Below are 16,245 nucleotides of genomic sequence, written 5' to 3'. Positions count from 1 at the left end.
CTCTTGAAAAATTCAGGCATTAGCTCTGAAAACTCAGACTTCAAAAAGCTCTGAAAACTCAGACTTTAGATTTTAAAGTTTTCCTATATATCCAGTTCAGCTTAAGTTACTTAAAAGGGTTCTGGAGACTAATTTAAGTTGACATATTATAAAACAATAAAAAACTTTATCAGAATGAATTTATATTAAGGTCTTCAAAGTAACTATTAGAAGCCTAGGTATACTAAGCAGTTTCTCCAAGACTTAAAAGACTTCCTTCTGAGAAAAAAAACTAACATGGCTTTTGAGACAAGACACACAAAAACTTAAACATGAAATGAGACACCCCTCACTAAGATTGCAACCACATGTGTGAAAACCATTCTGGACTGGAGCCTTTCACCCAAAAAAAAAAAAAAAACCCAAAAACAAAACAAAGCAAAAAAAAACAAGTGAAGAAATCTTAATGGGCATTTAAAGAAAAGCATAGTGAGTTCGCACAGCCTGAACCAAGCTGCCATTAGCCAGATAACAAACTCATCAAAATGCTCTTGTGTGAGCTGAAAGTAAAGAGATAAAAGACCGTTAACAAACCTCAGAGGTCTTTGGAAACAGAGGGCAGAGGTCCTTGGTCCAAGAGGTTATACCTGGAAATGACTCTTAAGAGTTGGGAAAGTGGATTGAGCAGCAAAGGGCTCATATGGGCACCAGCATTTCACAGTCCCATCCTGGGGTCATTTAAGCTGGCAAATTGACTTTGGATCCCACGCCACTGACACCAAAATATTGTCAAGAAAAACTTGAATGCTGTTTCAAGTTAAAACAGAGAGGTTTATGAAGGGTTTAAAATAACTGCAATTGGGGAAATACCTAGCCCATTGAAAATGGAGCCCTGTAGTCCCGGTACAGTTTCATTATACAAGTATTCTTATGGGGTGAAAACAATAAGGGAGGCAATCAATGAATATTGTAATATTGATTGGAAAATCAATGAATATTGTAATAATCACACTCTGATTGGTTACTGATTATTAATACTATACCCATTGCCGTTGAGTCAGTTCTGACCCATAGTGACCCTATTGGACAGAGAGTAGAACTGCGGCTGGTGGATTCGAACCACTGATCTTTTGTTTAGCAGCTGTATCAGTTAACTGCTGTGCCACCAGGACTCCATTAATAGTAGCGTTAGTGATTACACGTAGTTTTACAGGATGCTTATCTCATGGTCACAAAATGCTTACATGTGTTTTCTTTGTCTATCTTGCCGAAATATCTTGTTGGCAACAGGACCCACACAGCACCCTTCCTGAGTACGTGTATTTTCAGGGGTGTAGATGGTCACTTGGTTAAGACCCCTGAGGGTATATGGTTTCACATCCTGGTTTTGACCACCGAGGAAAAACATGTTTTTCTAAAAAAACATAGCTGTTAGTCTAGAATCCAGGTTAAAATTAGATAGGATGGTCAGCATAGTATGCCTCTGTCTCACAGACTGTGAAAGTTGTGTTTTCCTGAGACACTGACAAGGCTTTAATATCCAGATATATAAACTCCTACAACTTAGCAACAAAAAGACAAACAATTCAGTCAAAAAATAGGGGAAGAATTTGAATAGACATTTCACCAAAGAAGTTATACAAATGGCCAACAAGCACATGAAAAGATACTCAATGTCATTAGTTATTACCGGCAGTCCTTGGGTTGAGAACGAGATCCATTCCTAAGTCTGTCTTTAAGCCGAATTTGTAGGTAGTCTGAACAGGTACATAAGGTTCTTATTTATCGTCAGTTAAGTCAAATGTTAGTATATAGTATATATTTTACCTTTCTATTTTTTTATGCATATAGGGTCGCTATGAGTTGAAATTGACTCGACGGCAACTTTTTTTTTTTTTGGTTTTATGCTTATAAAGGAGCCCTGGGGGCGGAGTGGTTAAGTGCTCCACTGTTAACCAAAAAAGGTCTGCAGTTTGAATCCTCTCCTTGGAAACCCTATGGGACAGTTCTACCCTGTCCTATAGGATTGCTATGAGTCGGGAAGGACTCTACGGCAACAGGTTTGTTTTTTTTTTAATGCATATAAAACACTTCAGAAACACTTCCAAACTGTGCAGTGTTTTGTGAGTGTCACAAAATAGCACGTGCATTTGTTATTATGAATCATTGTATTTAACTCAAACTTTTAATATAATAGACGTTATGGCAGTCTGTTTTTAAGGAAGAGTTGTCTGTAAGTTGGCCACTCGTAACCCAGGGACTGCCTGTAGTTGGTTTAGCAGCCAAGTGTACCACCCTGAGACTCCTGCTGGTTCTGAGTGGGATGAAAACGGAGGAGTTGTACAGTCGAGAAGCGAAATGCTTACATAAACAGTTTAAACTAGCAACTAATGAGGTCAAGATGGGAGTTTATTTCACAGGGTTATAAAAACCCATATTCAAACAAGTTGTTACAGAAACCAGAAAAAGGATGGTCCCAGATGATAGATGCATTGTTCATCAATTAGGAAAAACCAATTAAGAGGCAAATGATAAGAGCTCATCTGTGCCTGTTTCTTGGACCAGTAAGGCTTTGTGCCCTGTTGTGGTCTGGTTCCCAGCGAGCAAGCAGAAATCTGATGGCGACACCAGGGGACAGGTTGTGACTGAAGCAGGCTGCTCATGGCCACTGGTTGCAGCCTCCACTGCAGACATGCGGAATGCACGTGTCTTAGTTTCCTAATGCTGCTATAAAACAAATACCACACAAGTGGGTGGCTTTGAAGAACAGAAATTTATTTTCTCACTGCTCAGGAGACTGAAAGTCCAATCAAGGGCTTGGCCGTGTTGATTCTTTCCTTGTTGGTAGCGCTGGGGGTGTTCCTTAGTTCCTTGGTGACCCTCATATGACATCTGTCTTTTCCCGGCTGTGCGTGCCTCTGTGTCTCATCTGTTCTTTTTATAGCTCAGAAGTGATTAGATTTAGAACCCACCCTATTAGGGTATGATCTAATTAACATAACAAAGGAAACTATTTCCAAACAGGATTGCATCCCCAGGAATAGAGGTTAGAATACCAACTCATATTTTGTGGGTACACGATTTAATCTATAACAATGTGTTTTGCCCATTTCTTAGTTTAGGGAACCCAACCATTTTCCTTGGCACTCTTTGAACTGTCCCTTCGCTATCACCGTGTGGATGACCTGCTCTTCCTAAGAGCCCATCCATATATGACTGCTTGCCTCAGAGATGTGGCCTTGCTGTGTGGGGTGGTGTGGATGGTCCTGGGGCTCTCTAGAGAGTGGGATATGTCTCTCTGCCCCAATCTTCTTTTTTCAGGCAGGATCCCTGAAGACAGGCAGGTTTTTTTGTTTTTCATTTACAATCATCGCTAGTCAGGTCCTGGGAATCAGTAGAGACCACCCGAGTAGACAGGGGTCCTATGAGATGCTAAGGCTCAACAGCAATGCAGGTCTGATGGTGAGAAATTGCCCCTGTCTTCAGGAGACGCTAACCTATGGATTGTCAAGGTCTGCTGGGGGAGACAACCCGTACCCTAGTCTGACAGGGGAGGCAGCGCTGGGTCTCTGTGGAAGAGCAGAAAAGGGTCAAGGTTGACAGTGGGGGAGGGGGAAGTATGGCTTATCCTTCTCCCACACCTGGTCTTCCCAGGGGCCTGGCCTGCTGGGGATTGTGCACGGGGTGAGTGGGGATCAGGTGGAGGAGGAGGAATCCCCTGAAGGAAACTGGTGTTCTAGATCAGCATTGTATGGCAGTGGTGGGATGAGGGTTATGGTGGGAAAAGCCAGGAGCTTTGGGCTATTTTTCTACATTTTCCTTTCCTCTCCTGCCAGGTTCCTGGGAGAAGCCAAGGTCCCACTCCAGGAGGTCCTTGCCACCCCTAGTCTGTCTGCCAGCTTCAATGCTCCTCTGCTGGACACCAAGAAGCAGCCCACGGGGGTAAGTGCCCATGGGGCCTCTGCACTAAGCTGGTTTCTGGTCTGAGGCCTTGCCTGGTGGCTCTCTCCCTGGGCCCTGCTTTGTGACCCCAGCAGCAGGTATAGTCCCAGGAACCAGGCCTGCCCCCAACCCTGGCCAGAGCTATGGGGTGCCCGGGAGGGGCACTGGGCTGACAGAGACTGTGGATTGGGTGTGGGGCTTAGGCCACAGAACCATCCTCCCATCACAGTGTTTCCAGGCTCAAGTTGGCCTTGCCTCACACCAGCTTGGCAGGCACCTCAGTCTTTTCCTGTCCATTTGGCTGCCCCTCTTCCCCAGAGGGAGGCATAGTCACCTCCTGGGATTGTTTTTTTTGTAGAAACCTGGTGTCTTCCCAAGCTTCCTTCACAGCCTTGGTTGTAGCTCCCCAATATCCCTGGCTGACCTCCCTCATGGCCCAGCCCTTTCTCCAGGTTTGGAATATCTGAGTCATCTGGGTCACAGATGACAAGGGAAGGGAGACAGACATCCCCCTTGCCTGCCCACCAGGACCTGCCAGACCCCTTCCTTTTCCTCCATTGTTCTTCCCGCCCCGCCCCCAGCCTTCGCAGTGCTCTCCGGGTCCCAGCGGACAATTCCTGGCCATCATCTCTGGCCTCCTGTTATTTTTAGTGAGCTAAATATACTCTGTGGAGTTCTTTCTTCCTGGTCAGTAGAATTCCTGACCTTCCCTCTGGGTCAGCCCAGTCACCCAGGATGCACTGGGGAATGCTTGATTTGGAAATACTTCCTCCCAATGGCGCCTGGGGGATTCTGGGCCCTGAGTTCCCTCAGATTCTGTGTGTGTATGTGCGAGTACCTGTGTGTGTATGAGAGAGAGACAGAGATTGAGAGAGAGGGAGAGAGACTGAGAGAGAGAGGGAGATTGAGAGAGAGACAGAGAGAGGGAGAGGGAGAGGGAGAGAGGCTGGGAGCCCTTGGCTGGCTTGGGGAGTCAGAAAGTGGCTGGCCTGGGCATACCTCTGTATGGTGCCACCCACCCTGGAGAAAGGGGGTGACTTACTGAAGTTGCACAGTCAATCAAAATCCAAACCCCTGTCAGGAGATAGAAGGGACTTGGGTGGACTCCTAGTTCACTGGACAAATAGTTCACCACCTTTCTCATGCTGGAGTTTGCTCCTAAGGTGTCTTTGGCCAGTTATGGCCGGGATGCTTCCTTGATGAGGAGATGCCCACTTCCTAGGAGAATCCATCCCGTTCTCAGACAGCACTCACTATTAAAATGTCCTGCTCAGTGCAGTATTCACTGAGCCTGTCTCTCTCACACCCTGAGTCCCCTCTTACCTCTCCAGACTCCTCCTTGGAGTCAAGGAGGGCCCCAGAGACTTCTGGGACTACCCCTTTGGGGAATCCCAAAGATGGCAATGTTGTTGTTGTAGTTTACTGCCGTTGAGTCGGCCCCCAACTCATGGCCTTTCTTCCTAGCCTGTATTAGTCTGGAAGTTCTACTGAAACCTGTTCACCATCATAGCAGCATGTAAGCCTCCACCGACAGACAGGCGACGGCTGCGCGTGAGGTCCATTGGCTGGGAATTACACCTGGCTCTCCTGCCTGGAAGGCAAGAATTCCACCACTGAAATACCGCTGCCCTCAAAGAGGGCAGTACCTAACCCTAAATGCATGGGGCACTAATGCAGGGATTGTAGGCATCGTGGCAGCTGGTGAGAGTGGTGTTTTGAGTCGGAAGATCTGCTTTGTCTCAGGGATGGGGCTGCCTACTCTGGCTGTGTATCGGTCCCCAATGCCTCAAACCAGGGTGTCTCATTTTCTTACTGAGCTGCTGAAATAGCTCTCCATTCTAGCCCTCTATGCATCCATGACACAGTTGCTTCCTCAAGTTCTTCTGCACCTGCTCCCTTCCAAGTTTAAAGGCTCATGCAGATCCCACTGTCTGGGCTTCATGCTCTCCATCTGGGAACCTACTGCCTTCTCTTCCCTGGGCTGGGCCCTCCTGGTGCTCTGCAGGGCTTGACAACCCTTCACCAACTATGTCTCCAAGAAAGGTGTGTGAGAGCCAGAAGGTGATGGATGGGAGGGGGGCCAGGTCTGCTTGGTTTAGCTCCCGGGCTGAGCATGGGCTGGGAGAAGCAGGACCTCCTTCCCTGCTGCCGAGAAGGCAGCTCTGGCCTGTGGAGAGAGAGATGGACCAGATTCTAGTCCGTGACAGCTCTTAAGTCACCAGGAAGCCCCAGGAGGGTCCCGAGACGCTCTGAGCTTGGGCTCTGTGCCTGGAACTTATGCAGGCTGGCTGCAGTGCAATGGAAGGCCCAGGAAACTTGGGATGTGCTCAGAAGATGCAGGGAGCCCTGCTCAGGAGCTGAGGGTTCTCACTGGCTGAACTGAGGGTCGGCTCACTGGCCATTCGCCAAGGCCTGATTTCTGAGTTGGGCCTATTGGGCATAGCCTGTTGGGAGTCCGCATTTGGTTTCAGCCTGGATTCCCTCTGAAGGCTGAAGGGACCTGCTGGTGGAGTGATAGAAGTGAAGTCTGTGGGATCCTTGGAAAACCCTGGAAGGACTGAGAGGAGGAGGAGGGGCTGAAGAGGTGTGAAGTCCTGCTGCATCTGTTTGTTGCTCTGTAGTCTCACCCAAGTCCGTTCAGATATGGCAATCTGGGCTGCGTCTCATGGAAGATTCTAAATCCACCCTCAGACAGCTTCCAGGCTAATGGGGGAAACCTTTCCCCTGTCCCAGAGAAGCCTCTAGGCCCGTGGGGGTGCCGGGCACACATGTAAGAAAGAATGAAAACGCAATGAAAACTGGTGGTATCGCCTCAGCTTTAAAGGCCAGAGTCAGATCAGAAAGGGAAGCACAGTGAAATCCAGTGGCCAGATGGGGTCCGGGTAGCCAGGAGGGCACTGCATGTTGGGATTAGGGACCAGAGGTGGCAGACACAATGCTCTGGTGAATCCCTGAGTTTTCTTCAAGGAGTTTGAAGATTCTGTGAGCAACCCCTACATCAGCTCAGAGCCATATACCCTCTACCAGGTCTGGAGGTTGTCTGAGGGAAAGATAAGTGAGACACAGGCACATAATGGGGTTTGCCCACCCACTCATGAAGAAGTGTGTGTTGGGAAAAAATTGGTATCTGGCTGGTTTAGGGCTTGGCCTTGCTGAGCTCAATGTTGGAGAGCTGTGGCCCATGAGGGCTGCTCCTGAACTGAGCATGGTAGGATGGGCAAAGGGCCCTAGAATCCGGCCACATAGCCTGTAGGGGTGCCAGGGAGACTGGGAGGATCTGATGATCCCTTGCTTTGCCTTTAGTTTCCTGGGCCCTTTTAGCCTAGGAACCAGATAGAAACCTCCAGAGTTCTGCTTCTGCTGATATTGTTGACTGCGCACCCCAAGATGGCAGATATGGGTGACTGAGGTTACGCTGAGCTCTGGGGCATTGTGTTTTGGTGGGCACGTGACTGATAATGGTCTTGTGGCCTACGACAGAGATGTTATGGATTGAATCATGTCTCCCCAAAATATGTGTTGTAAATCCTAATCTCTATGCCTGTGGTTGTAATCCCATTTGGGAATGGGTTGTCTTTGTTATGTTAAGAAGACAGGATTAGTGTAGGGTATGTTTTGAGTCAATCTCTTGAGATATAAAAGATATTAAACAGGCATTCGAGAAGCAGAGATGGGGGAAGAGAGATGCCAAGCCACATGAAGATCACCCAGGAGCAGAAGCTCAAAAGAGACAAGGCCCTGCCTCCAGAGAAGACAAAGAAAGCCTTACCCTAGAGCCGGCACCCTAAATTTGGGTTTCTAGCCTCTTAAACTGAGGAAATAAATTTCTGTTTGTTAAAGCTACCTACTTGTGGTATTTCTATTATAGCAGCACTGGATAACTAAGACATAGGATAACCTCATGGTGATGCCAGGGCTGGAGACCTGAGGAACTGGGCTCTCAGATGGGGTGTGTTAAAGTAGAGGTCCTCGAAGAGGGTCCCACTGGGGGCCCTAGGCCAAGGTCATGTGTTCCAGGAAAGCATTGAGCTCACACACGTTCCATAGGAAGCAAATCTCAGTTCTGGTTACAGTCTGGAGAAGGGGATGGGGGATGAGGTATGACGTCATGGTGAGGTGAGATCCTGACCCTGGATGGGGCCCATAGACATGCACCCCTTTCCTCTCTATCCCCAGTAGAGCTAGAGGCCTCCAGTATTAACCAGCCCTGATCCTGAAGCAGGTGTCTGGGTGGTAGAAATGTTTTCTTCTCAGCTGCTTACCTAGAGGTTGGCTGTTCGAACCCACCCAGTGGCACTGCCGAAGAAATGCTTGGCAATCTGCTTCTGTAAAGATCACAGCCAAGAAATCCCTATGGAGCAGTTCTATGCTGTAGCATATGGGGTCTCCATGAGTCAGAATCCACTCCACAGCAATGGGTTTTTTTTTTGTTTTTGGTTTGGTCCTGAAGCAGTGGTCCCAGGAGCCTGCCCCCTGGTGGTGAGATCTGTTTCTAGATCCTGGGCTGTGCTCTGTAGCTGCCAGGGATGCCCCTGGGGCTCCTTGGTGGACCCTGCTGGAAGTCTAATTCAAGTACCCTGGGCCGCTGGGATGTTGCCAGTTCTTTAAAAGTTTGGCCATTTCTTTAGAAGGGGCTGTCAGTGTAGAGGTACCCGATGCTTAGGAAATCCCAGGAAGGCTACCTAGATGGTTTTCGTACTCTGGGGCTGCGGCTCCATCCTGGCTCGTGGAGGGCTGCTCCTGAGCCCCTGGGCCTAGGTGCTGTCACCCAGGCATGTGCAGAGCAGGTACGCTCCTGTGGCTCCACCTGTGCAGGGATATGTCCATCAGAAGCCCCCAGGTGGTGTTGAGGAGGTGGGTAGTAGGGCAAGTACCTAAAATAGGAAGGAATGGTCTTCAAGGGAATCTAGTTTCTGGGTCAATGTTCCCCAGTCATGAAGGGTTAGAAGAACCTGGGGCCTGAAAGGGGCTGAAGGGCAGTCAAGGTGTGCCCTCTTCAAATTGTTGCTCAAATGTCCTCCCCTCACTGAGGTCCGCTCAGATTTAATACTGCAATCTGTACCCCTTCCTCTCTGCCTGTCCCTCTTACTCAGGTTTGCTTTTTCTTCTCTTTCTAGTATACTGCATAACTGATGTGTTTATTTCATTTATTATTTATTGTCAGTCTCCTCTGCCAGGATGTATGCTCCAGGACATCAGGGGCCTTGGTTTTGTTCATGGAAGTATCCCAGTGTCTTGAACAAGTTTGGCCCATAGCAGGTGCTTGATATGCATTTGTGGGAGAAATGAATAATCTAATTAACGAATGAATGGGTCAGAGCAGATATGTTAGGCATGCCCCCGTCTTCCAGATGCAGGCCCAACTCAGCTGAGCCAACCCAGCATCCCACACAGAGCCAACTTCACAGGCAGTCACACAGAGCCCTGTGCTCAGAAGGGCCCTGAGCTTGGCTTAACGTTCTGTTGTCACCATATTGAAATTCTTAATGATTGTTGAACAAAGGGCCCTGTATTTTCCTTTTGCGCTGGGCCTGCATATTACGTAGCTGGTCCTGACCCCGCACTACTCCTGGAGGGTGGGAATCAGCATAAGGGGGTGGGAGCTTTATCTGTGTCTGCTGAGTGAGATTCCTGTGGTTAGAGCAGAGGAAGATTTTAAAACACCTTTTATTTTGAAATAATTTAAGATTTACAGAAACAGTTGCAAGAATAATGCAAAGAATATCTTGTCCTAAACCATTTGAGATGACTCTATTGCCAATCTGCTGGGCCATTTTCTATGATTACAGGCATTCTGCTACATAACCACACCACAACCTTCAAAACGAGGGAACTAACTCTCATGCAGTGCTGCCAAGGAGCCCTGGTGGCACAATGGTCAAGTGCTTGGCTGCTAACTGAAAGGTTGGTGGTTCGAACCCACCCAGTGGCTCTACAGGAGAAAGATCTAGTGATCTGCTCCTATAAAGATTACAGCCTAGAAGCCTTTATGGAGCTGTTCTACTCTGTCACTTGGGGTTGTTAGGAGTTGGAGTCGACTCGATGGTGCCTAACAACAATAAGCAGTGCTACCGCCTAATCCGCAGGCCCCACACCAGTTTTGCCAAGTTTTCTACCAGTGCCCTTTGTAGCAGAAGGAGTCAAGTAAGGATCATGTGTGGCATTTAGTTGCCCTGCCTCTTAAGCGGAAACCCTGGTGGCGTAGTGGTTCAGTGCTATGGCTGCTAACCTAAAGGTTGGCAGTTTGAATCTGCCAGTCACTCCTTGGAAACTCTACGGGGCAGTTCTACTCTCAACTATAGGGTCACTATGAGTCAGAATCGACTCAGTGGCAGTGGGTTTGGTTTTTTTTTTTTTTGGTCTCTTAAGCATCCTTCCACCTGGGGCATGTCTGACTTTCATAACTTTGTGACCTTGGCCAGTTCTTTTGCGGAGTGTCCTTCACTTTGGGTTTGTCCGATGTTTCCTCATGATTAGATTTAGGTAGTACATCTTTGGTAGGAATATAACTCAAGTGATGCTGCGTTATCTTCATGCATCCTGTCACGTGGCACAATTTTGACTGATTTCATTACTGTAATGATAACCTTGGTAGCGTCTGCTGGATTACTCCACTATAAATCACTCCCCCCCACTTTCTAATCAGTAAGAATTTTGTGGGGAGGTACTTTGTGACTCTGTGAATGTCTCATTCCTCATTCAACTTTTATCCACCAGATTCAATACCCACTGTTGTTTCTTGGTTGAATTCATTATTATTTTGATGAGTGCTGAATGGCGATATTCTAAATCAGTTCTCTGCATTAATCAGTCGGCATTCCACTGTGAGGAAAAGATTTCTCCTCTCGTCATTTATTATTTCTCTAATTATATATGGAGCCCTGGTGGTACAGTGGTTAAGAGCTTGGCTGCTAACCAAAGGTCGGCAGCTCGAATCCACCAGCTGTTCCTTGGAAACCCTATGGGGCAATTCTGCTCTGTCCTAAAGGGTAGCTATGAGTCGAAACTGACTGATGGCAGTGAGTTTGGTTTTTTTGAATTCATATATTCCTATTTTATAATTTATAATAGACTGTTTTCTTAATAGTGTACTCCAAATGTAGCATTGGCATCCAATTTTTAGAATAGAATGTTTTCTGTATTCTTATTTTATTCAGTGGTTTAATCCGTTACTATCATTATTTATTTTAATGTCTAAATTGCCCCAGCTTTGGCCTGTGGGAGCCCATGATAGCTGGCATCTGTGTCCTTTGATATGTTTCTATCCTTCTTCGAGCATTTTTCTTGCTTTCTTGCACAAAATGATGTTCCAGGCCTGTTTTGTACCTTCTCTGTCCTAGCCCTGGAATTAGTTATTTCTCCAAAGAGCCCAATTTGCTTTTGGATGGAGTGGAGGAAAGCCCAGGACAGTTGTTAAAAACGCAGATGCCCAAGCCAGCCCCAGACCAACTGAATCTGAATCTCCAGGAGTCAGTTGTGGGTGCGGCTGGTGCAGGGTGAACTGGCTGCTCATGTGGTGACCCCTGGTGGTGGTTCAGGAGCTGTCAGTGGTGGATATGGCAATACCTAGGATCCTGGACTTAATTAAAGGGGCTCAGTTGCCTACCGGGGCCTCCTCTTGGGATCTTCAGGGAGGCTGAGCTGCTCTGGCTGCCTCCTTTAGTGTTCTGAGCCCCACCTCCTCACCGACCCTGTCTTCCTTTGGCCTGGCTGCCCCTGGGAAGCTCCAATCAGGAGAGTTCAAGCTCGGGATCTTGGTACATTCGGGACCTTCAGCCCTTTCCATCAAGGAACCAGAGTTTGCTCCAGAACAGGGCCTGTCATTATTTCCTGGATATCAGGAAAATATTCTGAAAGACAAAACAAAAAGGCTTTCTTTTTAAGGATATTCATTTTAGCTTTATCACAACAAAAATTTTGTGAATGTCCCTAACCCTAATATTACTCAGTAGGGGTGTAGAGTGAATTATGCTAGAGCGACTCAGATTATGCATTATTAAGAATGATTTTTATAAAAGGTTCATCAAAACCTGGGGACATGCTTATGGTCTAACTTTAAGTAAAAGAAAATGTGTTGTCATGTGCTGTCGAGTCGATTCCAACTCAGCGGCCCTGTAGGACAGAGTAGAAGTGCCCCATAGGGTTTCCTAGGCTATATCACGTTTCTTCCACAAAGTGACTGATGGGTTTGAACCACGAACTTTTCAGTTAGTAGCTGAGCACTTAACCATTGTGCCACCAGGACTCTAACCAAAACTAAACCAAACCCATTGCTGTCGAGTCGATTTCAACTCATAGCGACCCTGTGGGACAGAGTAGTACTGCCCCATAGGGTTTCTAAGAAGCAGCTATTGGATTTGAACTGCCAACCTGTTGGTTAGCAGCCCATCTCTTAACCACTGCACCACCAGGGCTCCATCAGGGGTGTAGGGTACTCTATTTTTTATACAACAGAGCTGTATGATATTTGTTTAAAAAGACTGGAGATGATTATATCAAAATGTGAATAATGGTGGAATTATGGACAATTTGGGTTTTTTTTGTATTATTTTTCTTCTTTAAGGTTTTTTACTTTCCTACTTTCTTCAGTAGAGCATGTATTACTTTGATAATAAAAAAAATAACAAAATAGAAAAACAAGGCTGCCCCAGGAGGCTTACTGGACCTGAGGTACCAGGGGAGGGCTCAGCCAGGTCCCTGCTGGCCTAGGAGCTGCAAGACTGGCTAGCCTGCTGAAGCAGTCACCTCAGTTTCAGGTGCTCCTTTGAACAATGCTGGTCTTGTGGTGGTTTCGGGGTGGGAGCACAAGGCAGCTTTCCCCTTCCACGTGAGTGGGGCGGTCAGTTGCTCTCCTCCCGGCTGGTCAGAGCTGGAGCCGCTGGGGTGGGGCTGGGGAAATGGGGGCTTCTAGAAGGGAAGAAGACTCAGAGAGGTGAGCGGCACCCTGAGACCTGGGCTGTGGCCTGAGCAGAGCAAAACTGAGTTATCTGCGCAGAAGCAAGGGAGGGCCCTTGGATAATCAGAGGCACCAAGAGAGACTTTTCCTGAAGAGGGGCCTAGGCTGAGAGTTGAAAAATCCTGCAGGAGAGGTAGGGTCCCTGATTCACTTATAGATAATTACTATGTGCTCTGTCAACTAATTTAATCTGCATTTTGACCCTATGAGGCAGTTCACGTTGCTGTCACTACCCCCATTTTATAGATGAAGAAACAGGCACAGAGAGGTTACACAGCTCCTCAGTAGCAGAGCCGGGATTCAAACCTGTGTGCAGATTCTGTGTTCTTAACCACCTGACTATGCTGATGGGTCACTGTGAGTGGCTTGGCCACAGCTTCCTATACCTGAGCCCTGTCAGAGCCAGCTTCCTTGGTGTGAGGGGTGCAAGAAAGAGAAGGATGGTGGTCCCAGGCCACCACGCTAACCTGCTCTCCCCTCCTCATCTCTTCCAGGCCTCACTGGTCCTGCAGGTGTCCTACACGCCACTCCCTGGAGCCGCGCCTCTGTTCCCATCCCCCACTCCTCTGGAATCTTCTCCGACTATGCCTGACCTGGATGTGGTAGCTGGTGAGAAGCCCACCCTTGCCCTGGCCGTGGTACCCAAGCCTGGGGTTTGGGGTCCACAGTGAGGCTTCAGCCAGCCTTTGCTGCCTCCCCCAGGTTAGGGGCTGCCCAGGCCTGGAGAAGAGAGGACAGGGTAGGTGGGAGTCTTGAGAACTGCCTTCGAGGCAGAAAGGACTGTCATGCAGAAAGAGGGGCGGGAGGAGTGCTCCCCTAGGTGCCACTGGGACAAGTGTGAGGAGGCTGCCCATCGCTGTCCAGAAAAGGGGCTGTGCTGGGCTGGGCACCCTGCACCTCTGAGGTGGGTGGGTGCCTTAGAGGACATGCCCATGCCAGGGTAAGGTTTGTTCCAGGTTATTCCTGGGGCCCCACCCACTCTGCAGAGCCACATGCTTCCCTGTCCTCTGCACTGGGTGGCGCTGGGCTCAGAACCCAATATGCCTTTGGGGACGCCATGTGACAAAGGAGCTAGCTTTCTTTGAAGAAGTCATTGGGTGAAGTTAGGGGACCTGGTTACAGTCGTGCCTTTGATACCAAGTAGCTTTGTGGCTTTGGGCCAGCCACTCTCTCTGGACCTATGTTTTATCATTTGTGAAATGAGGAGATTGAATTAGTTCTACGGCTGCCTTCAGCTCTCTTCACTAGCTGGCTTGTCGAGTGAGGGGGTTTGACTTGCCAGTGGTGGGCCTGGGAGGAGACAGAGCTGCCTCTGCTTATCTAGCCTGTTGGGTGGGGAGCAAAGTAGGGAACATGCCCCTAGGTGAGATTCTAGAGTTTCTCTCATGGTGAAGGGAGCTGGAAGCAAACACGTTAAAACCCGAGCAGCCATTTTCTGTAATTGTGCCCTCAGCCTGAACCTGGAGCCAGGGGCAGATTAACCAGTAAGCATGGTACGCACCAGCTTGCACTGAGCAAGGTATTTTTTTTTTTTTTAAAATGCATGGGCTTAATTGTATTTACTTGCAAATCTGTGGTGAACAATTTCACATGGGTTTCACCACGTCTGTGCTGTGGTAGGGGACAGGTGAAATTATGGCTGCACATTGGTGGAAGGTGTAATTGAACCCATGCTTACCTTGCTAATTTACCTTGCTTGTTGTGTAATCTGGCCCTGCCCAGAGCCCAGCCCCATGGGAGGCCTCGTGGTGAGGGAGGCAGAACAGGGGCCATCTTATTGGGGTTTGCTCTGTCCAGACCTAGAGAGGGTGAGATCAGCCTGGACTGGGGTAACCTCAGAAATCCTGAGCTGGACTAGAGTTGGAATTGGTTGAGGAGAGGAAGAAGGGGTGTTCCTGGTGACAGAGGGTGGGGAGGCTGAAGGGCCCTGAATCCTCTGAGGCCACTTTGAGGTGGATTCGACAGAGAACCAGGGAAGCTTCTGAAGGTGACCAATTCCTAACCCTGTCTGGAAGGTGGTGAGAAGACACAGTCTTGACAGACAGAGCAGCTTTGTGCCAGGCTGGGGCCAGTGGAGAAGCAGGGCTGGGGTTGAAGTGCAGTAAGTTGGCTTCTTCCACCCCAGTTCCCACCTGTCCTTCCTGGGCTGTGCCCTGCCCATGTGCCAGGTGGGGGACAGAGCCGGGCCGAGACTTGGTCCCTGCTCAGTGACAGCACCGTGGATACAAGATACTCCGGAAAGAAGTGGCAGGCTCCCGTGGGTGAGACATTGGCCAGAGCCGTCCCAATCCTACAACTGTAACCGTCTCACTTGTCGCCACTGTCAGCTCACTACAGTGGGAAGAGGTGGCCGGAGGGCTCATCCTTCAGGACTTGGGGCCGGGAGGCTAGGGCCATTCTTATTTTCTTCCTGCTGACTAACTGGACTGACTGCCCTCACATTTCAGCTGTTTGAAGCTGTTCTTTCTACCTCATCCATCCTGGCTCACTCAATGGGGAAGGGGCAGGGGAGGTGGGTGGTGGGTCTTCATACCCATGCCCTTTGGATCCTCTGCAGTCAGATTGGGTCCCAATGGGCAGGGCCAGAGGGACCCAGCCCTCATCGGCACCCTCTTCCCTAGACACAGGTGGAGAGGAGGACACGGAGGACCAGGGGCTCACGGGAGATGAGGCAGAGCCACTCCTGGACCAGAGCAACACCCAGGGCCCGGGGGCTCCCACCACCCCGAGGAAGCCGCCTTTCCATCCTCCCCCCTACCACTCTGGGAGCAGAAGGAAGAGAAGCTCGCGCAGAAAGCCCCTGTCGGATAAACCGCAGGACTTCCAGGTGACAGGCTGGGCTCTCTGACCCCAGTTGGCTCCTTTAGCGGATCGACAGCTGCTGATGCCTGGGTCTGATCCTAAAGATACCTGTGGGATCCTAAAGGCCCCTCCTGGGTCAGAGTCTGGTTCCTCTGCACTGGGGAAAGATACTCAATGCAGAGTTCATGTCTTGGGGCCTCAGAACAAGCCTTTGCCTATTGTCTTAGACAGGGTTTTGCTCTACACCTCCCTCGCCCCGCCGCAAAAAGATGAAGGAAGGAAGGGATTCAGCATATCTTTGTGTTTGTTTTCCCAACCAGGGTTTATGCATTTATTTAGCTCCTTGCTACTCAAAGTGTGGTCTGTGGACCAGCAGCCTGAGCATCAGCTGGGAGCTTGTCAGAAACACAGAGCCTTGGGCCCCACCTCAGACCTGCGAACTGGAATCTGCATTTTAACAAGATCTCCAGATCTAAGAAGTTCTGTCTGGCTATATTTTCCCTCTGTCCATCCCTCTATTATAGCTGTGGATTTTTCTGAAAGTCATACAGAAATTGAATTTGTCC

At 48.8% G+C, this 16,245-nt stretch overlaps 1 protein-coding gene across 8 annotated transcripts in view; it reads left to right on the top strand.

Annotated features, from left to right (window-relative positions):
• Positions 1-16,245, top strand: part of DYSF (dysferlin) — a 242,382-nt gene that overhangs the window by 53,315 nt on the left and 172,822 nt on the right. For 4 of the 8 annotated variants that reach the window (XM_049856488.1, XM_049856486.1, XM_049856487.1 and 1 more), the window contains exons 4-7: positions 3,816-3,921; positions 13,372-13,486; positions 15,046-15,138; positions 15,499-15,704. In XM_049856488.1, the coding sequence (XP_049712445.1) occupies positions 3,816-3,921; positions 13,372-13,486; positions 15,046-15,138; positions 15,499-15,704 (520 nt within the window). The remainder of the gene's footprint in view (positions 1-3,815; positions 3,922-13,371; positions 13,487-15,045; positions 15,139-15,498; positions 15,705-16,245) is intronic. The other 4 variants (XM_049856492.1, XM_049856490.1, XM_049856491.1 and 1 more) reach the window with 1 other exon arrangement.

This window comes from Elephas maximus, chromosome 17, assembly GCF_024166365.1.
Source record: "Elephas maximus indicus isolate mEleMax1 chromosome 17, mEleMax1 primary haplotype, whole genome shotgun sequence".
NCBI lineage: Eukaryota > Metazoa > Chordata > Mammalia > Proboscidea > Elephantidae > Elephas > Elephas maximus.
Note: the sequence above shows the minus strand (reverse complement) of the source record. Positions and strands in the feature narration are given on the sequence as shown.